The 22,785-nt window shown below is 40.9% G+C and overlaps 1 protein-coding gene across 1 annotated transcript; it reads left to right on the forward strand.

The window, feature by feature from the left end:
- Positions 1–1,950: 1,950 nt before the first annotated feature.
- On the forward strand, positions 1,951–20,796 carry TSPAN13 (tetraspanin 13). Its single transcript, XM_082752527.1, has 6 exons — positions 1,951–2,326; positions 14,282–14,449; positions 15,735–15,815; positions 16,760–16,873; positions 17,220–17,330; positions 18,568–20,796. The coding sequence occupies exons 1-6, from the start codon at positions 2,264–2,266 to the stop codon at positions 18,640–18,642; spliced, it is 612 nt and encodes a 203-aa protein (XP_082608653.1). The 5' UTR covers positions 1,951–2,263; the 3' UTR covers positions 18,643–20,796.
- The last annotated feature ends 1,989 nt before the right edge of the window (positions 20,797–22,785 follow it).

A 22,785-nucleotide genomic window follows, 5' to 3' on the forward strand; every position in this document is an offset into this window, starting at 1 on the left:
TAAATCAAAACAATATCATTCCAAGCTCCTACTGTAAGTTGTGAACAGAATCAGAGGCGTGGGAGAGAAAAGACCTAAAGCCCAGCTACATTTGTCATAGCTCTATTTAATTGAACCCTCTGATTATCTAGCCAAGCTGAACTGTGCCCCACAGAGTTTATCATTGTCCAAGGCGGAGACAAACCAAGTTGCAATGGATATGGTTGGATGCACACTCGAATCTGAAGAAGTAATCCTGTACTAAGTGGGACTGTAGGAGCCGTGTCCTTTAATAATACTGGCATTGATTAAGAAAGTGGAGGTACACCTTTTAATAATTAATAGAGAAAGAGATCTTCTTACAAGAAGGGCAGTGGGTGATAATATTGAATAATTCAGCACTATAACAAAAGGAACAATGGTACAGTAATTTAATAAGTGAGCCTTTGCAACAAAATCCAACAAAACATTTGACAGGCTAATGGCTTCTTGCGTTCAGGAAAGGCCACACATTCAAGATACTATTTCCTATTGAGAGGACAACAAACAATTTCTGAAACTGCTCTTTACAACAAAATTAGAAGCAGCTGGTAAAACTGCATTGAAGCAAGTGACTTCATACTGGGCTTGTGCTCTGCCAGATCTGGGCCCAAAAGTTCAGAAGGGCCCAATAAAGCCAGAAGCTCAAGTCAGTAAATCTGCGTTCCCAATAGCAATAGGCCAAATTAGCTACAATATCAAGTCAGCTTAATTAGCAAGGGGAAAAAACAACAACAAAAACCCACAACATATTTTTCACTCATCCGGCCACTTCACAGAGCTCCAGCAGCAGGGATAGTCTGTGTCTGTCAACTCTGGAAACAAACAAACAAAAAGCTTTAGCAGCTGTTGAGCATTCAGATCTAATTTGTGGTCACGAGTATTGGAGAATTTTAATTTGTTGCCTGGCTAGCAGCTGAGAGGTAGACGTACATCAGTAAAAAACTATGGGTTTTCATTACTGTGTGAGGAGAAAAAAAAAAAGAGCATTGTTTAATTGCAGAAGTCTGGCAAAACATCAAAGAGCATAGGAAAAAGATGTTAAAAAAAGAGAGATCTGAGTGACAGCCCAGTAAAGACAAAGCCTGCTGTTGTTCAGCCTCTTTCTGTCTCGCTGCTGGCAGGAATCACTAGCCTGCTGTGGCTTTCCTTAGCAGACAGAGGCCAGCCAAATTACACAAAACAAAACGCTTTTGAAATTTCCTTCTTAAATTGTTTTGATGACAAGTTCCCATTAAGAATTGTCGTGAATTCATCAGATAGTAGATGCAGCTTCCTCTGCTATCCGGGAACTGACCATCGCTGGCAAGTTTTGCTCTGGCACCAAACCTTCCTGCAATAAAGCCACAGCGCTACAAAACAGCCCAAGTGATCATGGTGGAGGAACACAGATCTTGCCTCTTTGTGAAGCACAGAAAAAGATAAGAAAACACTTTGGTCACCAATCCTGCAACATGTGCACACCCTGAAGTAGCCTGCAGTTACTGGGCCTGTTGCGTTTATTGCACGGCATCGCTCCACAGGGTCTGAAGATGGGGTTTTGGAGGGTACTGGTGAACCGGGACAGTGCTTCAGTCAACTGGAACCAGCAGCAGAAATTTGGGAAGGCTGTTGTGAAATGGTATAGATGGGTTATTTTGTGTGGCTGCCCATGAGGAAAAATATTTAACTCTCATACTAAGGAAGTGTACTGATGTAAGCTTGTAGGAGAAGGCACAGAAAGAACCTGACAATAAAAAAAAGGGAAAAAAAAAAAAAAAAAGAAATACACAAAGAGCCAGTGAAACTTCACAGTACTCCAAATGCTCCGGAAAAACAACCCCTTGAACGCCTCCTTTTCATTACCCCGGGGGTGAGGCTATCGATCACAGACCAGGGGAGGGGGAAGGCGGCTGCAGGCGGCAGCACAACAAGATGGCCGAGGCGGTGCCGACCCCCCGGTAACGCCCAGCGCCGCCTCTCGCCCCGTACCCCCGCGCCAGGCCCCAGGCACGGCAAGGGGACGCCCCAGGGGAGGCCGGCCGGGGCTGAGCCCCGAGCACCCCCTGCTCCTCAGAGAGCAGCCAGCGCCATCCCCATCCCCTCAGCCCCTCATCTGCATATTGTTACCTTTGCGCCGGGGCCCGGCCAATCAGCGGGCGCCGCTCACCTGCTGGCGGCGGGGCGGGGGCGGTGCGGCCTCCCCGCGGCTCGGCTCGGCTCTCCCGGACCGCACCGCGCCGGCAGCGGTACCGGCACCGGCGCCATGGTGTGCGGGGGCTTCGCCTGCTCCAAGAACTGCCTCTGCGCCCTCAACCTGCTCTACACGGTGCGGGGCGGCGCGGGGCGGGGCGGGGGGCTTGGGGGGACGGGGTTTGGCGGCGAGGGCTGCCCTGCGGTGTGTGTCTGGGGGGTCCCGCTGCCCCCCGGTTGGGCTCCGCTGCCCCCCCGAGAAGGGAGCGGGGGCACGGCAGGAGGGGGACGCCGTGCATTAGGGTGGGTAACTGCCCTCTGGGGGGTCCTGCCCCTGGGCAGGCACCTGCTGTTATTTCGGTGAGTCTGGGGGGCGGTGTTCAACAGCCAGCAGTAACGTTGGTGGTTGGGGTGTGGGTGCTTTTTTTCTTTTTTTCTCCTCCTTTTCCATGCTCTCACGAGGCAGCGCGGGGAGCAGGGCTGCGTGTAATGGCTGCCCCCGGCTGCGTGTGCCCAGGGAGTGAGCGGGTCTGATGGGGTTCAGCCACCAAACCCTTCCCGTCGCCAGCGGTTTGTCAGGTGTGGCTGTAAGCTCCTTGGAGGGGTGTGAGTGGGTGTAGGGGTGCTTCTCGCTGTGGTGGGAACACCGGGTGGTCCTAGGAAGTCGCACGGGGTCCCTGCGGCACTGTGCCTTGCCCACGTTCGGCCCGGCTAACAGAGCAGGCAGGCATCGTCTGCTTTGGCATCTGTAGTCTCAGGTAACCTTTGTGTAGTAGACCACGGTGAAGGTAACTTGGAGTGCTCCACCCTGATTTCTCTTTAAGTAAACCAAGATGTAAAGCAAGATTTTATTTTTTTAATTGTTACTTCTTGTACGACAGGTGAGAAAAATGTAGGTCTTTCTAATGTAATATATGTGCACAAATCTCAATCTGTGTGCGTTTTTCCTGAAATCTCATTGCGTATTCTGACAGGCAGATACTAACCAGATCTATGGGGTCCGGTAGGACTTGTGAGCATATTTAGCCTTAAAGGGGTGGGTTGATCTCTCAGACCTCCGTGGTACCGTTTGTAACACCTGTGCAATGTACCTGTGCCCTGAATCTTGCTCTGATGTCTCTGAGTAGAATTTACTTTGTGGGTGTCACTTGGTATTCATCTGTGTCACCTGTGCAGAGCATATGCTTTTGCTGAGAGGAAGGAATGACTTTAAATTACAGTAACTGGGATATCCACCTGTTACTGCTTGTGTTGCCGATTAATGATTGGTAAGAGAGGAGATGGCCTGCTCTCAGTTCTCCAAACTGGAAAAGCACATGGAAGACCAACAGAGAACGAGCTTCACCTTTTTAAGCAACAGTAATTCACAGCAAGGATTGGTGAGAGGAGTAGTGAGGAGAGATAACAAGCTCTGTTAGGTAACACTTCTTGAACATTCAGCTACATCAATGTGTCTGTATCACGTGCTTGGGGGAGTTATAGTTTGTATTAAGCTTTTTTTTTTTTTTTTTTTTTTAAGCACTTCTAGAATATCTTGAATTTCAAAACAGCAAAGTAGGATATTGGGGCTTGCTGTCTTGTTTTATTTTCTTGTATACCAAGAAAAATACATATCCTGGCAGTAATAAATCAGTTACTGGCTTAAGGTAAGAAACCAGAAACTGCCTAACCTAATTGCTTGCTTACCATTCTTTTCAGGTGATATTTGCTGATGCGTTTTGGTTTTTCTCTGGACTGAGTTAATGTCCTTAGGCACAGATTCTATTTTAATTTTTTTTTTCTGTGAGTAATTCTGGCATCTGAGTCTTGCTGACTTCAGTATGGTTCCTTGCAGGTATAGGAAGAGTAGAGAAAAATAATTGAAACTGTTGGTTTAGTATGTATAAAATGAAGTGCATTGCTAGAATAAGGTTTTACATGGAAGAACTGTCTGCCTACAATAATTTTTAGAGTTCTAGCTTTGGATATCTGACCAATTTTGTTTTAGTCAATCATATTTATGTTTTCCTGTGAATGTCAGACCAATATAAACTGTTTAAAAGGGCTGTCCGTGGAGTTCAGCTAGATTCAAGGATGCATTGTAACTACAGGTTTCTAATCTTCCAGGTATGAGAGAACCCTAGTTGCTTGCCTCACCGGTATTTGCTCATTTTAATCAGACAAGGATTTCCTTAGGTAGACAGTGTTCCTTTCAAGGAAGTCTTGAGTAATTCTGTTGAAGGGTGAACAGTTGATATCTTATTTCAGATCAGATTCCCCAGAAAGGAAAGGGAAATTCCCAAGTCCTGGCTAGTGATGAAAGATTGAAGTGGTGGGTGGGACGCAACATTAAATGTATTTAAATTTAAAAAAAAATACAGTTCATTTGGATGGTATTTGCTGTTTTTATCACCTGAGCAGCTTAGTTATTCCTGCAGCACCAAACATTAACTGTTTGTTTTCAGTATGTAAATATCTTGCCTTTGTTTTTAAGAGCAGGCTTTCAGTTTTTCTTACACCTAGAGTGGCTGTTTGATTTTAAGGTAAAACATTATCATTAAAAGTAAGTATTTTCTTTAGTACCACAGGGCTCATGCCATGAGAGCATCCATGTTTCCTCATAACACTAGAAAGCACCTTATCAAAATCATCTACTTCTTATAGTACTTTGCTCTCTGAACGTGTTTCTAGACTGCCTGTTCAGTGCCCTCCCTGTTCTTTGCATCGCTATTGAAAGTATTGTACTTGAAAGTTGGTGTTTTTTTTTTTTTCTTTACCTATTGCTGTCTGTTCTCTGGGTGCAATAATTACTGTAAGTAATTACTACATTTGTTCTGTCTGCCACCTTTGCAAAATTGCCTTCCCTGTGTTATGTAAATATATGCAAAGATGAGGACAGAAAACCCCAGATTTGGGCAGCAAGTGTTTGGCATGGTGGGGCTTGTAATAGTGCTCGTGGAAGTTGCACATTTCCCAGTGCAGAGGGGAGAGCACCTTGCATCCCCCAGGAAGTGTGCAGGCTCCATCTCTTCTCACTTTGGATAGAGAGAGCTGGTGTCAGAGGCAGGGTAAACATTTGGATTTTCCTAGGGAAAGGGAATGCAGCTGTCGCTTGTGCTTTCTGGTAATTTCCTGCCTGCTGCAGTGGTTATGCAGACCCAGGTACTAGCAGGCAGTAATCAGAGAAACCCAATTCCTGTCCTACACAGCAATTTCTTTCACAGTGGTAGAGGAACCTGTGATCTCTGAGCTCAGTTCCCTTTTGGTTTGACTAAGTTTTTCTGCCCTGAGAAGCAAGCAGCAAATAGCTTGCTGCTTGCTGTGTCTGACGCTCTCCGGTCTGTGTACAAGCGTGCAGGTCAAGTTTGCTGCAGCACCTGCCTGTGCATCGGGCTGCTCTAACTCACTGTCCTAACTGGGTGCTCAGCAGACGGGGCAGGCTGCCTTGGAGTGGTTCCTTCTTTCCCAAGGACAGTGTGAAGGCAGCAGGACGAGCTGTGCTGTTTTTGTGTGTAAGTCCAACAGTGGTACAGAAGCTCCCGACTATGTGGCAAGGAAGGTCAATGTTGGTCATGTTAATTTAGTCTGTTTGTTTTCATTGGCTTTTCTGGAAGGCTTCTGTGCTCACACTTGAGAATACCAAAGAGTATCTACACTGAAATATATTTTAAAACTTGTCAGTCCTTGGGCATGCGGTCAGATTTGCTGTGTGTCAGTTTGTAGCCAAATTGTGGGTCTCTAGATCAGATATGAGTGTTTAAGTGTTTTTTTTTTTTAATTATTTATTTAGAAACAGCTTGTGCAGAGTGTGTAGTTGCAGTTGGAAGGCCTAGGAAGGCCAGACCACCATGCTTAATAAAAGAACTGGAGAATGATAGGGTGCAGAAGGAGGAGGTCGTATGGAGTATGGTATGTTTTGTTTTCTGATGTGTTCAACCATTCTGACAGTGGAGGTGGACACTTTAAAACCACTATCATTTAGAGATGTCCTTTGAATGCCCTGAAGTAGTCTTGGAGCTCAAATCATTATTTTCTACTGACGTTTTCAGGTTGAGGGTGAAATATTTGTGGAAGAAGATCATTTATGAAATATGTGTGGAAGGATCACTGGGCTTCCTGAAAACATTTTCCATTTATAAAAAAAAAAAAAAAAAAAGGGGGTGGGGGAGGGAGGGGGCAAGCAAAAGTAAGCATTTTAAAAGACAGCTGCTCCCATTATACAGCAGAAAGCTTGCATTTCCCAAAACCATGGAGTACAAAACAAGGGTTAAATCTCACTGTTGGTTCAACCTTACAGAAGCTTGTGACATGGTCAGCAACAATTTGTTCCTAATTACTGGCCAACAACACAAAGAACTCTGAACTGGGCCATCAAACCCAAGGAGCTGGCTTCTGTGATAAGAGACAGGAATGCTGCCTTTCACATAAATTGCTCACTCCACATCATAGCCTTTCAAGGCTGTTCAGTAACGAGACCACTGATAGTTCCTCATGTAAATAGAAAATGTATTATAATTGTGAAAGGTTCTGCTTTCTGTTGGAAATCCTCTGGAAGTGCCCAAAGCTTTCCTGCTTAACCTTAACTTTGCTTTCAGTAAAGCTGAAGAAATACTGAGAGGCAAAGTTGCTTATGGGTTGGATAACCTGCAGGCGTGATAAAAATCAATTTCACTTAGTCGTGGCTTGCTAAAGGTGCACCAGCACATACTGCCTTTTATATTAACACGTTGTTTTTAGATGAAGTGTGGGGAACCAGAAAAATTGTCTTGTAGATTCTCTGTGGATGTGAAGAAATGATTGACCGAGTTGAAGGGGAGAGTGGTAGAAATCTTTGACATCAAAATACCACTACACAATATAATACACAATATACCACTTCAGGTTTAGATTTTAAAGCCCCCTTAAAAGAAGTGTTATGATTATGAATTGTGTAGAGAGAGAGAGGGGTCAGGGAGGATGCGTTTCATCATGTGTGCAATCTCTCTGATTTCAGTTCCTCTTCCTTATCCAGTCTGACAGCTCTTCTGTAAATATTTTCTTTGCTGATAGTGGTGCGAAGGCTTTATAGTCTCTTAATGCAGGAATGGCGAGGCCATATTTCTTGAAATTTAACTTCTGAAATGTAGTTTTTATTAACTCTGTTTTGGTCTGAGGCTACAAAGAAGCACTGAGAACGCTAATTTCTGTGTCTGACTTGCTTCCTAGCAAGCAGTTGAAGCTAGTTGAAATGCTGAAAAGTTGCTAGCCAGTGAAAATAGCAGATTTGCTTATGGCATGCCATTGAGGGAAGGAGGAACTGGTCTTGAATTGTTTGTCAGTAGTGGTGTCTAGTGAAATCATTTCTCGGTGTCTTGGTTTCTTTTTGTAACATAGAAGTTAAGCTTGTGTATAAATACATGGGGTAAGTGTGAAGGGAAATGCATTTATCTGGTGCAGTGGTGGTGCAAATGAGCAACCTTGTGCACAGGAAAACTTGGATTTAAAGACTAGTGAATTAAGAATTTGTTTTCCTTTTTGCTTTTAGATGAGTTAAAGGAGTAATTTATGCAGTATTAAAGGAAAAGAAAACCAGACAGGTACTATAAAGGCTAATGCTTTATTCGTGTTAACAATAAGTTAACTGGAGGATGGGACAAGCAAACTTGTGATGACTTCAGCTTCTGTCACAAAGAAATTCTACTTTGTCTATAAATTGTTTTTTTGAAGCATCTCTGAAATCGAAGTGTGTGTGTGTAATGGACAAACATTTATATGTGTATTTTTAGACACATATAATGGAAGATGCTTCAAGTGGAGTCTGATTCATTCCACTGATCTTGAACATACCATCCCTAAAATCTTTCTAAAAGAGATGCTGATATGGGAGTAACATTTTCTCTAATGGCAAGATGCTTGATTTTCTTACTTTTTTTTCAGACTCTGTAGAAAAAGTACTTGACCTCATAGTGAAATCTACTGTTCTTCTCTTGGGACTTGTGTTGCCTGTAGGTTTGTTCCAGGAAAACATTTAATTTCAAATCTGTGAGTTTATATATTGGGTTATGCTAAGCCTGTGTATGTGTTTTTAGAAAAGGTTGCTGGAGTTTGTATTGGTGAAGGTAGTAAACAAGGGTGTATTGGGTTTACATGGCAAGGGCTTGGCAGCAGGGGGACTGCAGGGCTGGCCTCTGTGAGCAGAGCCCAGCAGCTGCCCCATGTCAGGTCAGGGCCAGCTCCAGCTGGATCCAAAGGGACCTGCCGCAGGCCAGAGCTGAGCCAGGGAGCGATGCTGGGTGGGCCTCTGGGAGAGCAGAGTTAAGGAAGGGGGGGCTGTGCAACAGCAGCTGAGAGAGCGAGGAGTGAGAAGCAGCCCTGCGGCCCCCAAGGTCAGTGCAGCAGGAGGTGCTCCAGGCACACAGCAGTAGTTCCCCTGCAGCCTGTGGAGAAGTCCCTGGTGGAGCAGGCTGTCCCCCTGCAGCCCATGGGTCCCACATGGAGCAGGTCTCCACCCTGCAGCCCATGGAGGAGCCCCCAGTGGAGCAGGTGGATGTGGCCTGGAAGAGGCTGTGGCCCATGGAGAGCCCCTGCAGGAGCAGGCCCCGGGACAGAGCTGCAGCCTGTGGAGAGGAGCCCACACAGGAGCAGGAGGTCTGGGGGGAGCTGCCACCCACCTGTGGGGGACCCATGCTGGAGCACTTTGCTCCTGATGGATGGACCCTGTGGTACGGAGCCATGTGGGAGCAGTTCTTGAAGAGCTGCTGCCTGTGGGCAGCCCCCGCAGGAGCAGTTTGGGAAGGATGGCATCCTGTGGGAGGGACCCCAGGGGGAGCAGGGGCTGAGAGTGACTGAAGGAGTGGTGGAGATGAAGCATCAGGGACTGACCGCAGCCCCCGTTCTGTTGGGGGAAGGACGTAGGAGACAGTAGATGGGGGAGAAGGTATTTTTAGGTTTCTTACTGCTCTAGCTTGATAGCAGTAGGCAATAAATTACATTAATCTCCCCATGCTGAGTCTGTTTTGCCCATGACGGTAATTATTGAGTGATCTCTCTGTCCTTACCACATTGTATTTTCTCCCCATTTCCCTTTGGGGAAGGGGATTGAGAGAGTAGTTGTGGTGGAGCTCAGCTGCCTGGCAGGGTAAAGCCACCACAGAGAGTCTTAAATTTGGAATACTGGCTGTTGTTTCCCCATATTCATATACTTCCTGGGGCTCTGTCTTGCTTTTCTGGTTTGTGGATAGTATGTGCTTGTAGTATCTTTCTGTGAGACAACTTGCTCTAGTTTGAGGCTGTAATAAATTCTTTTGCTCTTAAGTGAATGGGACCTTTTAAATCACTGTGTAAGTACTTCTGAAGAACCATTTGTAGCTCTTTTATTGAGAACTACTTGTAAGAAGGTGTTTTGCTGTTGCATGGCTTAGGAGATTGTAGTATTTAATGAACCAGGTGGTTCAGCAGAGTCCTTGGTTAGTGTTAAACCTGTCCCCCATCCTTCTCATAAAACTTGGGTTTTTGGTGTGGGGAGTAGTAAAATTTCCATGGTAGATCTGCTGGCAGTGGTGTTTGGAGGGGACTTCAGGGCCCACTTGTCTGGGCTTCTGCTCTGAGCAGGATTATGAGCAACACTAGGTTGCCAGCTGTGGCTTTGTCTACTTCAGTCTTGAACACCTCAGAGAACAGAGATTTCATCATCTTTTTGAGTGTAGCACCAAACCACCTTGCAGATGTTTTATTTTTTTTGATGTCCAGAACCTTCCAAGCCATTGCTTGTGGCTGTCACCCTTGTTTTGTTGCCTGGCAGTACTGAGAAGTGTTTGCCTCCATTGTTTTCATAACACTCCTTCATTTTCAGCTACTATTAGATTATTACTGACTAAGCAAACCTAGCTCCATCACCTGATTCTCAAACATCGTCTTCAAATCTCCAGGCCATTCGGAGACCCTTTCCAGCTTCTCATATTTCTTCTTGACTTGGGAGGTTTGAAATAGGACACAGTACTTCAGCTTGCAGCTTCTCCAGCATTGAGTTTCCTTTGATCGTCCTCCTCTTGGCTTTCCCTTCACAGTGAGAGCAGACTTTGGCTCATATTCCACTTGGCAACCTGTGTGATCCCCAGGTCTATCTCAGAAGGCTGTTGTTCAGCCAGTCTGTTCCCAGGCTGCAATGACATAACCCAGGTGCACAATTCTGCACTTTAGGAGTGAGCCAATAAAAACCTCACAAAGTTCATCAAGGTCTGAGTTGAACCTCTAGTATTTGGAGAGTCAGTCCCTCTTTCTTGTTTAGTATCATCCATGGATGTTTGAAGGATTTGTTCTATTCCATCACCTAGGCTGTTGTTGAAGATGCTGAGTGATGTTGGCCCCTCTATCAACCCCCTTACCAGCTACCAGCAGGATGCAGAGCCATCCATTACTACTGTTTAAGCTCAAACTGTTTAAGCTCCAGCCAGGTTTCATTCAATCTAACAGTCCATTTTTCCAACCCAAGTTTTTTCAGCTTATTAATGAACTGTGGGAAAACAGATCTGTCCTATTCACTAGAAACTGGGCTGTGATTTGCTGTGTTTTTGGTAGTAAATATTTGAAGCACCAGTAAGTAAGGCTAGCTTTACATAATGTAAAATTTATGTAGAGAAAATAGTTTCACTTCTACTTCAGTCTTCCAAAGATGACGTTATTTTCTTGGGGGGGTTGCTGCTGTGAAATGTTCAGTCAGTAAAATTAAACATGACATTTGGAAGATCTGTACAATCCTTTTGTCTTTATTTAGCAGAAATAGATGAGTTTTTAAATAAATAAAGTCGGTACCTCTAGAATGTACATACTGTTCATTTAAAAGTAGTTAGGGGCACTGATTTTTTTTTTGAACCATGATTAATTTCAAAGTCACAGTAGGTTCACTTTTCGAAATATTACGTCTAAGTTCTTTGTTTCAAAACACCTGAATATACAGTGTTGAGTAGCAGCTAAACAGTTGTTTAACCTAAGAATCTTGCTTTGTTTTACAGAACTGTAAAAACTTCCCAAAACAGCTTAAGTTATTTTTCCTGTTTGTAGTAGTATGTGTTTACTTTAGTTTTTCACCTTATGATGCTATAAAACTGCATATATCTCTGCCTTTATTGCTTAATGGAATGAACAATAACAGGGAAAAATGCCTTTATTCTTTGGAGGGAGAGGACAAAAGAGTTGAAAAGCTTAGTTTACTAGACAGGGAGTTCGTTTCTTGGAGACCTACATCTGAGCAATTGGTTACGTCTACAGTCTGGATCTGTAGCTGCTGAATTCCATGTCTGACGCTTCCTGACAGCCACCTGTCGACCTGGTAATAAGAAGCCAGAGGGGATGATTCCCAGTGTCGAACCACAACTGAAAACAAAGGAATAAAAAAAAATTCATCTTTCAACATGCAGAAGAGACACAAGCTTAATCCTAAGTCCGTTTTGAAAATGGTTTGTAAGCCTTCAGTTTGCGTTCAGTTTTGAAATACACGGTCAATTTTCCACACTTTCAAGTGGCTGAAATTGGAGGAGTCTGGAGTGGCTTTGATCCCAATCTGGCTGATACTGGATGAAGCATTCTCACATCACTTGCCAACCGGAACCCAGTAATATAGACCTGTGATCATAAGGAACTTCCAGATGTTTTGAAGAATTAGGCAGTGGTCAGCTTCATAAATGAAGAGAAAACTTATCTCTTTCTTATTTTTTTTTTTTTTTTTTTTTTTTTGGTCAAAGCTGGCCACCAGACTATTGAACATTTGAGGTTGAACAACAGGTTTAAGAGTCTAGAAGAGTATTTTTTTTCCTTTTTACTGTCTGCTGAAAATCATAGCAGTTCTGGATTTATGTGTCTGTTTCTACCACAAATGTTTTTTGGGCCAGAAGGTCATGGTAATAATTTCTGGTGTCATACATATTTGTTTAATGTACATATCCTTGGAGCAGTGGAAGCTGAGGCAATTAACAGCAGCAAGAAGTAAGGCGTACTCTGCAGCTCACATGCCACACATCTAAGAATGTTTTAAGCATAGATTTTGTTTAGATCTCCTGTTTTTTGATTTTGATCCTTTTAAGAATAAGGTGATTTAATAAACCTGTTTTAGAATTTTTAAGAAATAACTGAGCAAAGATATGGACATTTCTGACGCTAATGTAGTAAAATGAATCTTTCCTGTGGTACAAAGCAATGAAATAAAGTGAATGGGCATAGATCAGAACAGGAGGATCTTGCACTTAACTCTCTGATAGCGAGGCTAATTTTTAACCAGCAGTTTTAGGAAATTTATAGCCTTATGCAGCATACATTCAGAAGATCTGTCTGTGGCAGAGCCAAGGCGCTTTTGTTGTTTTCTTATTTTTCTCTTCCCTGTAATTTAGATTCTTGACATCTTGGCCCAGTGTTTTGATTTTCACTAAACATGATGATTAAGGTTTTTCATTTAAGAGAAACAAATATGTGAATTAATCCTGAAACTCTACTGGTATTGAACAATTTCTAACACTGTTATACTGCTCTTCTGTCTCTTCATGTTGTGAACGGAAGGTGTAGGGATGGCAAATACCCTCCTTTTCTTCTTGCAGACTGATTAAATTTCTCCTGAGGATTAGTGGCTTTTCATAAGAACTTTTTTGAGATGTGTTTCTGTCTGAACGCAAGCTGGGGGAAACTCCCACTGTGTTTTGATCTTGCTGAGCATCAAACTTGTGATCAAGAAAGCTCACAAGCTTTCTCGATGTTCTTTTAGATTTCCTTCTCTCAAAAGCAGCATTATATCAACCAGTCTTCTAAAAGATACTTTAGTTGAAAAAATATGCTCTCACAGAATCACGTTTAGCATTAAAACCAATAAAAATGCCCTGCTTTAGGGTAAATATACTGAAATGATGGTTAAACTGGAAATTTACTTTTTTTTTTTTTTTTTTTTTAAATCCCTCTGGTAAGTAGTAAAATGTCATGATAATCTTGTTCATCAGTTTTTGTTCAAACAAGTGTAAGTGCTGCTCTATATTTGTTGTTGAATAAAGCCATGCAGTTGGACTAGACAGAGTGCTTACTACTTTTTATAATAATACAGCTTCTGGGTATTTTTGGTGAGTTCAGGCTTTGGGAAAGTTGAAATTTGCATGTCAAATTGATGTTATTTAATGGAGAATGTAATAGGCGATATGTTATGCATAGGTCTAACTGTTTCAAATGAGTGTTAGGCATCTTGTGTCAAGGACATCTGCGTTGCTTTGTCTGCTGCTTCCCTCCTGTTGTAACTCATTGCAGATTTCTCTGCAGCTTTTCATGTTGGAAATTTTTTTGTTGTTTTTTTTTTTTTCCTATGTTTTTGGCCTGGAAACAGGAAAGGCTGGAGCTTCCTGCCCACATAAACAATAAATTCTAGCTAACTAACTGGGACAGATTCTGCTTGCTTTCCCCGAATACCATCTTTAAAAGGAAGTAAACAGCATAAGAGTGCTTTGGGTATTGAAGTAGGATTGACCTCATAGGAGAGCTAATTTCCTGATGAATCACATAGCAGAGACAGGACCCCTTAATTGTTGCACTATATGCAGTCCTTGAGATACAGATCTAAAAGGTATTTTTGTGTGACCTTTTTAACTGCTGTTTTATATCATGTACTACACAGAATCTTCTGTAACGAATTAATACAAGTATTTTTGATTACGGTAAGTTTTGGCAAAGTACGTTTTTTTTATACATTCAGAGCTGTGGAGCTATGCTCCATAAATATGCAGAGTTGCAGAAAACATCGGGAAGTTTCATTCTACCATTCTGTACTTTAAAGATGATGATTTTTATCTTATTTTGTCAATTATGTTATAATCCACACAAATTCACTGTTTCTAGTCAGTTACAGATAGCCTACAAGTCAAGCCATGTTGCATGAGCTACCACAGTTCCTCTGTAACAGTGTTGAGGAGTATCTGTGCCTTAAAACATCTGGTAAAGTCATTTCCAGGATGAAGTGGAAAATTAGTTCTTTTAGCATTGTGCTGCTTCTCTTTGAACTGGAAAGAATTGTACATTTCTGGTAACAACCTTAACGTAAGGAATGTAGCTGTGTGTTGGTTGAGCCTCTTTTAACATGCAGACTAACTCTGTTTTCTCTTCCCTCCAGCTGGTAAGCTTGCTGCTGATTGGAATTGCAGCATGGGGAATCGGTTTTGGCCTCATCTCTAGTTTCAGAGTTGTCGGAGTGGCAATTGCAGTAGGCATCTTCCTCTTCCTCATTGCCCTTGTTGGATTGATTGGTGCGGTGAAACATCATCAAGTATTGCTGTTCTTTGTATCCTTCTGATGTGTTAGTACATGAATCATAACTTGGTTCAAGCCATGTCAACAACCTGCTCTGTGGGCTGACACCTTGTGGAAGGTGCTTCAAAAACAGAACAAAGCTGTGAATTTCTGGTTTGGTCGGGTGCAGTTTAATTTAAACATAATTCCCTGTTTACTTTATTCTAATTTCCTTGTTCTGCCCTTATTTTCACTTTGAAGACAGAACTATTCTATCCTTCTCTTTTTAAAAATTAAAATATTTCAGCTTTTTGAGAAGATTGAGAAGTGTGCCACTGTGTTACATGTTACAAACCCTTCTCACTGTGCGCTCAACCATCTAGCAAGCTGGAGTGTGTGAACTACTAACGTTTAACAGTGGAAGAAGACAATACTTCCAGACAGTAAACTGGCTGTAGCTGGCAGAGGAAGGCGTTGTTACCCATACATGCTGCCAATAAGCACTTTATTTCATACCTAGTCTTTAAATGTGAACCCAGATTTGAAATAAGCACAGGCCTTTTCAGTGTGCTGTGCTGTCCCTTTATGGGTAAGCAGTCTGTGGTGCTGCCTTGCATAACAAAATTGATCTGTTTGGATGAGAGAAGAGATTAATCAGATAAAATTCTTATATTTCTAGTTGTGGTCTGTGAATAAATAGTGATGTTTGCATCATACACAATTTAATTACATGAGGTAAGGTTTTTGCCTTGGAACATGGCAGCCAAATTGTGAATCCAAAACATGAACAAATAAAACATGATAGTTTTTGGTTTTATACTGTTTTCAGATACATCAGTGCAAAATTGTGTTCCAAAAGCAGCTCTCAGTTTTTATAATCTATCTTAAAGTTACCTTTTTAATTAATTACAGTGTGATGTCATTGAACAAAGCAAAAAATGTGTAGTATCTGGAGAAGTATTTTATTTATTATTGTAAGTGAAGTACCTTGAAATGGCAACCTTAGTCCGTAAAGCTAAAGAAACGAACTACAGAGTTTTTTTTTTTTTTTTCCTCTCTCAACTTTAATTATTTCTTTGCTCATATTGTCTTCCTAAACAAGAAATACCAAAACCCAAAAATACAAGCTGTGAATACTAATAGCCAAAATGAGATAACATATGGTGATTGAGTTCTGGGGATGTTATTTGTTATCTCTTCCACGTCTAGTTAGAATTTTTCTGTAGTTCTTTTGTTTCAAAAGACCTGTCCTTATCTGATGAAATAAGGCATGCCATTAGTCATTTGTGTTCTATAAACAAAATTAATTTGAGAGTATCTTTAACTACTACTTTCAGTACATGATCATCCTTTTGCTAGTTTTTATTGTCCAGTTTTCTGTCTCCTGTGCCTGTTTGGCACTAAACAAGGAACAGCAGGTAAGAAATGTTTCTTGACTTCTCATTTAATCTATAGCATATTATTATTTTTATTTCATGTGTTTATATGTATGTGTGTGTGCATGTTTATCTATACATCTATATGTAGTCCTGCAAGTGTGTAGTGCATATTTTAAGAAAATCTGGGTTTAAAAATGCCCTGCAGATGTCTTTTTTTATTTTTTTAATTGTCTTGATTTTAAGGTTCCCGTCTAGGTTTATGTTCACAGTTGTAACAGTGTGGTATATCATGTGTTCAGCAGTTCCAGATAAGCTGATAAAATCTACAGTAATCATGATGTAAAGGTGATAAATCCACTGAATTGTTCTTGTGTAACTGAAAGGGTTATGACTACATTAGGTACAGGAGTGACTGACCCATAAGTGGAAAAGTAAGACAAGCGTCTGTGGCATGGAGAACAATTCTTACTGCATAAGAAGGAGGCAAGGGTATAGTGATGAAATGACCAGCTTTTACATGTACACATAGTTTGTTTAAAACCTGAGCAATCATGTTTAGATTAGTCGTGTGTTCTATTACTCGTGCTCTTGTTCAGTTTAGGAAAAGGATTGGAGGAAAACAATTTACGACCATAAACGTGCTGCTGCTAAGTGCTGCAATCTCATTTTCAATCCAGACTGTTTGAACATTGAAGTCATTCTTTAATATGTTATTCTGTTAGACTTTGGGATATGAAGGTCTTAGTTGTTAAGGGCTATATAATTGGTGGAGCAAAGCTAGTTAAGAAACGTTATTTCTGTTACTTGGATGTGCCTGCTCAATGAGAAGCTATCACATAAGGTTTCTGTTTGAGCTGTGTTTGGGAAGTCAACCGTTGTTCCTATTATGAAGGAAGCAAAAAGAGAATCACCTACTTTGCCTCACGTTGGTTTCCACTGATATATAAAACAGATTAATTAATGTATTTGCTTGTGTCTTGTAGAGTCAACTTCTAGAGGTGGGATGGAATAACACTAACAGTGCAAGAACAGATATTGAGAGAAATCTCAATTGTTGTGGATTCAGAGTCTTTGATCCGAATGAAACCTGCTCCTCTGTAAGTTTTTTTTTTTTTTTTTTTTTTTAAGTGTAAGAAGACCTCAACCTTCTATTGTTGTATTTGTTCAATAATGTATAATTGCTTTCATAGTTGAAGAAAATAGAGGTTTTTAACAAATCTGTAAGTTAGTTGTAATGATAATACTAAGGTCCTTATTTAACTTACTGGGAACCTTACAGAGCACTCTTTAAAGGTTCTATTTGTGTACTTGCTTTTTTGGAGTCTTATAGTTCCTAAAGCTTTGTCTGTGGCTCGCAGTCTTCTATAAAGCTAACTGGATACTTTCAATCAGTGAAGCTTCATCAGAAAATGGAATGCAATTCTCCGTTTGTATCTGTTACAGGATTGCTTTAGAAGTCACCAGTGTCAACCATGTGCACCGATAATAGAAGAATATTCTGGAATGGTGCTCAGATTTGTTGGAGGCATAGGACTCTTCTTCAGTTTCACAGAGGTAAGTAGGTTAGAAAACAGTGCTTCCCCCCCCCCCCCCCCCCCCCCCCCCCCCCATAATTGTGACACAAAACAAAGCCTTAAGTTTTAGGGGTTTTATTACAGGAACTCCCCACATGGTCAAACCTAATAAGGTCAAGGCTTTTCACTTTATCAGCTTGTTTAAGTCTGCCAAAAGTAGGGCTTGTCTTTATTCAACACTGGGAGTATTTATGACTTTCTGTTATTTAGACTACTAACTTACTATGTAAGGCATTAAAATGTGGTGCTATAAAGCCTAAATTTTGCAAAAAGTTAGCTGTTCAGGTTTACTGTTATCTAAAAGTAATAAAGATATGCTGTTACTTTTAGCTTATTTCCATGTTCTCCCTGCTCTCTCTGTTCTTCCATGCTCCTTTGTTTGTTTTTGGAGTTTTTTTTTGTGCCTCCAGTAGCGCAGAGACTGTACCATAATAAATGAACTGTATTTTATGCATTATGGTGTGCTTTCTTTTTTTTCTTTTTTTTTTAAAGTCTTTGGCTCTATGCTTTAGTATCCAGATGGTTCATATACTTGCTTTATCAATCAGTGAATAAAAATCGTTGGAGCAGATCTTTCATAATTTCACAGTACGGCATGTTAAAATACTGCTCCTGCTGTGTAGTGCAGTTTTCAGACTGTTTGTAGATATTGCAGCAGCAAGGGATATAGCAACTTAAGTACAATTACTCTGACTTCTGCCCTCAATTTCTGTATTCAAAATGTGAAGTTGCTGTAGGGGGTGTGTGTGTGTGTTTTTATGCGGAATTTGAAAATGTAGTGGAATATAACCCTATTCTTAAGCGGTAGCTGATGAAGTGAAACAATTTGGAGGATATTAGTTATCATTATCCTAAAAACAGGCTTATGAATATTTATCTTGGGGGGGGGGGGGGGGGGAAGGATAGCTCTAGATACTGTGATACTAGGTATCCTCTGATAAATATTTTGCTTAGCACTGTGGATACAGTTTTGGCCTTATTTTCTTCTCCCTATTGCTAGATAAGAATACCTTCTGAGAAGGTGCATTCTTTTTTAAATTAAGGTAGTTGGTGTGGGGTTGTGCAATTTCAGCAAAAGTATAATACCCTACACTCATATACTATGAATTCGTTATCGGGGTTTTATGTTTAAAACAAACTTACTAAAACTGATGGAAGATGAGGGTGGAAACCCTCTCCCTCTGCTTAATAATATCTGCATGTTTTTTTCCTTTCAGATTCTGGGAGTCTGGCTGACCTATAGATACAGGAACCAAAAGGATCCCCGTGCAAACCCTAGTGCTTTTCTTTGATAAGTTTATAAAAGACTGAATCTTCTCTCTGCACCCTCTACTTCAAAATATTAGATCTCCATAGTTTGATACTTCCCAGTAATAAGGATTCTCCATGTACCCAAAAGAAAATTTTTTCCATAAGAAGTTTGTGGTTTTCATCTTTAAATTCCCACTGTTTTTCTTAAATATCTCTATTTTGAAGTAGATCAGAGTATTCAGTAGCTGGGCAGAGTCAGAGTAATTCTGTTACGACTTCAGTAGTTGACATGGTGAACTCTGTTCAGTGAGTTCTGTAGCACTACTGGCTTCTCTGCTGTCCAAAAAAAAAACCCAAAAAACAAAGTATTTTCTGCTGTATTCATTGATTACAAAAACTCATGTAATTTCTCATTAAAATGATAAAAATTACATGGTGGGTGTTTGAAGCTGTATGATTTTTATTAAGATTTACAATGAGTTCTAGTCAACTTCTTTTTGTCTTAGTAATGGTCTCCCACTCTCCTGTTCTTATTTTTTAAAAAGGTAAAGATGTTATAATCTGTAGTGCGTGTAAGTGTGTATTAACTGACTACTGTACTCTTCACCCCTTCCGTACCCGGTTTGTTTTGTTTTGTTGGGGGCAGATTTAGAGTTGTTTTGACAATTAAAAAGAAGTACTTTTATGGATATCTTCACTATGAGAACAATGAATGAAGAAAACCATTGATGTAATCTGGAGCTAATTAACCTGAGCCTTTTTTCTTTGACAACTGAATGAAATTTGGTATTTGCACAACATAAGTATTGATAGTGGTCTGTCATCTTGTTTACGTAGGAAACCTGACTTGGTGTTTGGAAAGCTGTATAAATATTTTTACAGATAGTATAAAACTATTGTTGTACTCACTTAGCAGTATATATTCTTCTGTCATCCAACTTCAAGTCTTGATTTGATAAGAAATTGAATAGTGGGGAGGAGGAAAAAAGGAGAAAAAATGAGGGGAAAAAAAAAAGATTAACGTTAGAATGGCACATCATTCATGTGCTGAGTGTTGTCTAAGCTAAAGGAGAGCACGGTCCCTGGTCCAATCTCCAACACAAGTGATCCATGAGCTGGAAGATGTAAGCAGCCGGAGGTGTGCGTGTTCCATTTGTTTCTAACCACAATGAATTGCAGACCTATACCTTTTCTTAATTAAACTGCTGCTTCTAGCATGGTGTAGGCAGTTTCTGTAGCCTGAAAGACAGCTTTGCAGGGAGAAAAAGGGAAGTGTATTAAGGTCATCTGCCTTGCACACAGTAGCTGAGCGTGGTGGAAGGGCTGTCACTGAGTGCAAATGAAAGAAGGTTCTCATAGGGGTCGCCCTTTGCTAGGCAGATGCCTTCTCGCTTTTGCAAAGAAGGCACAAACGAGTTGAAATACCTGCTTATCAGAATGCTTTCAGACTTCATGTGCCCAGTGCTTCTCAAGAAGGAATAGTTTCGAGGTTTCAAAGGAAAATGCTGAACCTGAACATGGAGAGGGCTATGAGGAGCTTAGGTCAGCTTGTCTTCAAATGATTCTTCAACATCTGCTAGTAGCGCCATCTCCTGGTGTTGGATCTGTGTATTCCTGCTTCATATGTCTGGAAGTATTGCTTTCTGCTTCAAGCACGTGCTGAACCCATGTACTGAGGGGAATGGGACCTTAAAAGCCTTCAGACTGTTACTGAAGTATAATGTAAATATGCACAGTCTTTTTTTTTTTTAATTTTCCTCCAAGTGCTGTCCTGTTAAAGGGTACTTACCCTGCCATTCTCAATATGTGTCAAGAGGACAGTGATGATCTCAAAGCTGTCCATAGCAACAGCTAATTTTCCTAGTCTAGATGGGCTTTGTATTCTGTGCATTAATGTCATAAACCAGAGGAAGAGAATTAAGGAGGAGGTTTCTGAATGTTAAAAGAATACTATATCATTGCTTCGACCTTGAAATTCTTCTTCATTGTATTTAGAGCTTGGTTTGGGGTGGTTCTAGCTTCATGATTATAGTAGGTGATATAGAGTGTGTACATGTGTGTTACTGAAGAAATACTGAAAATGTTACTACTTCAGAAACTGTCATGCCTCAGAACACTTAGTGTGAATTTAAGTGTTCAAAAGACAGATCAGTGGAGCATAAGGTTTGATTAAAGTTTTTCTATTGTATTAATAATACTTTGTCTAAGACTGTTTTTTTGTTTGTTTGCTTTTAAAATAAACTACAAACCTTGAAATTCATATCAAAGATACGGATTCAATTTCAGAATCTGATTCTTAAGAGGGGGCAGTAAAACACATTTAAAAAAAATACCACATATACTATCCGACCTGTAAAATATACCTTAAAATCTGTAGCTGACAAGAGAATAGGAACATACTGGTGTTACGAGTTTGCATTGTTATTTTAATTGTAATTATTTAAAGATTTTTTGAAGCGTAATGGAATTGCAGAAACCCCATTCATCCAGTGCACTTCAAGTTACTGTACGTATACATTTCAGAAATGATTTCCCCAGATTTTCAGATAAAACTATAAGAATTTTTAAGTTACTTGACTTGGTGCCTCTTTAAATAATTGGTGTTTAGAGGAGGGAATGAAAAGAGCAGAATTAAGTAGACCATTTCTGTATTCTTGAAAAATAGGCTAAGGTGAAAAGTAAATTACAAAAGTATAGCATTGAGTGGAAAAAAAAAAAGTTTCAAATTAAAAAGTGTTTTTTTTTTTTTTTTTTTTTTTTTTTGGGGGGGGGGAGTACTCAGGCTTAACTAAGAGTACCACTAGACTTGCAAAATATGCCATACTGTAGGTGCACTGTTGAGTCAAGCAGATAAAGATGATTCTGATAACCAGTTCCTACCTTCATCAGTGCTGTCCCTCTTTTCAGTAGTGTAAAAACTTTTTTTTTTTTAATTTTATTTTATTGTGTGTGGCAGATAGCTGCTTCTAGAGAAAGTTTCTGCCCAAACTGCCACATTTTCCCCCACTTCAGCTTGGGATGAAAGGGAAAAGGAAAGACCTTTCTGTAGCAAAGAATTTCCTCACCACAACTAAAGGATGCTGCAATAGAAAGGAACATCTTACTGAACTGCTGGAAGAATGCTGAACCACAGAAGGGCTTGGGTGGAATGGGACTTTAAGGATTACCTAGTTCCTCCCCCATGGGCAGGGATGCTACCCACTAGATCAGGTTGCTCAGGTCCTTGTCCAGCCTGGCCTTGAACACCTCCAGGCACGGGGCATCCACAGCTTCTCTGGGCAGCCTGTGCCAGTGCCTCATCATGCTCTCAGTGAAGAATTTCCTCCTAACCTAAATCTCCCGTCTTTTAGTTTAAGGCCATTTCTTCTACCCTATCGTTATCTGCCCAGGTAAAAAGTTGCTCTCCTTTTTTATAAGCCGCTTTTAAGTATTGAAAGGCTGCAATGAGGTGTCCCCGAAGCCTGAACATCCCCAGCTCTCTCTTCCTGTTTTCACAGGAGAGGTGCTCCAGCCCTCTGAGCATCTTTGGGCCTCACAAAGGCAGAGCAGAGGGGCATAATCACCTCCCTCACCCTGCTGGCCACCCCTCTGTTGATGCAGCTCAGGACACTGTTGGTCTTCTGGGCTGCAAGCACACACTGCTGGCTATTGTTGAGCTTTTTGTCCACCGGAACCCCCAAGTCCTTCTCTGCAGGTGTTCAGCTCCAGCGTGTCTTTTAGTTCTAACTTTTGTTGTCCATTTTGGGCAATCACAAGCCACAAAATCAGGAAACCGGCCATATACTCACTACAATATAATTTCTATTAATGATCTCAAGGCTTTACTGTAAACAAAGGTCTTCTAAAGCAAGCAGTATTTAACTTTTTAATTTTTAAAAAAGATCTTCATGTAGTTATGGTGATCTCAGATCACTTTAGAATGCAGCCAACTTTGAAAACAAAAATATGCACAACAAAACTATATGTAAACCACCACATTCTCTAATCTTGTGTTTTTTTTTTTTTTTGGTTTTGTTTTTTTTTTGTAATTGAAATTGTTTTCCTTCTTAAAGGCTCAAGCATTCTGCACATTACCATGTAATTAACTGCAAACATAGAAAAGTTTTGTAAAAGGTTTGCACTTCTTGTTATCTAGCTGTAAAGAAAGGACTGATGAGAGCAAGGCAGGGGTTGGTGTTACAGGA

Source organism: Aythya marila, assembly GCF_965140915.1.
Source record: "Aythya marila genome assembly, chromosome: 2".
NCBI classification, from domain to species: domain Eukaryota; kingdom Metazoa; phylum Chordata; class Aves; order Anseriformes; family Anatidae; genus Aythya; species Aythya marila.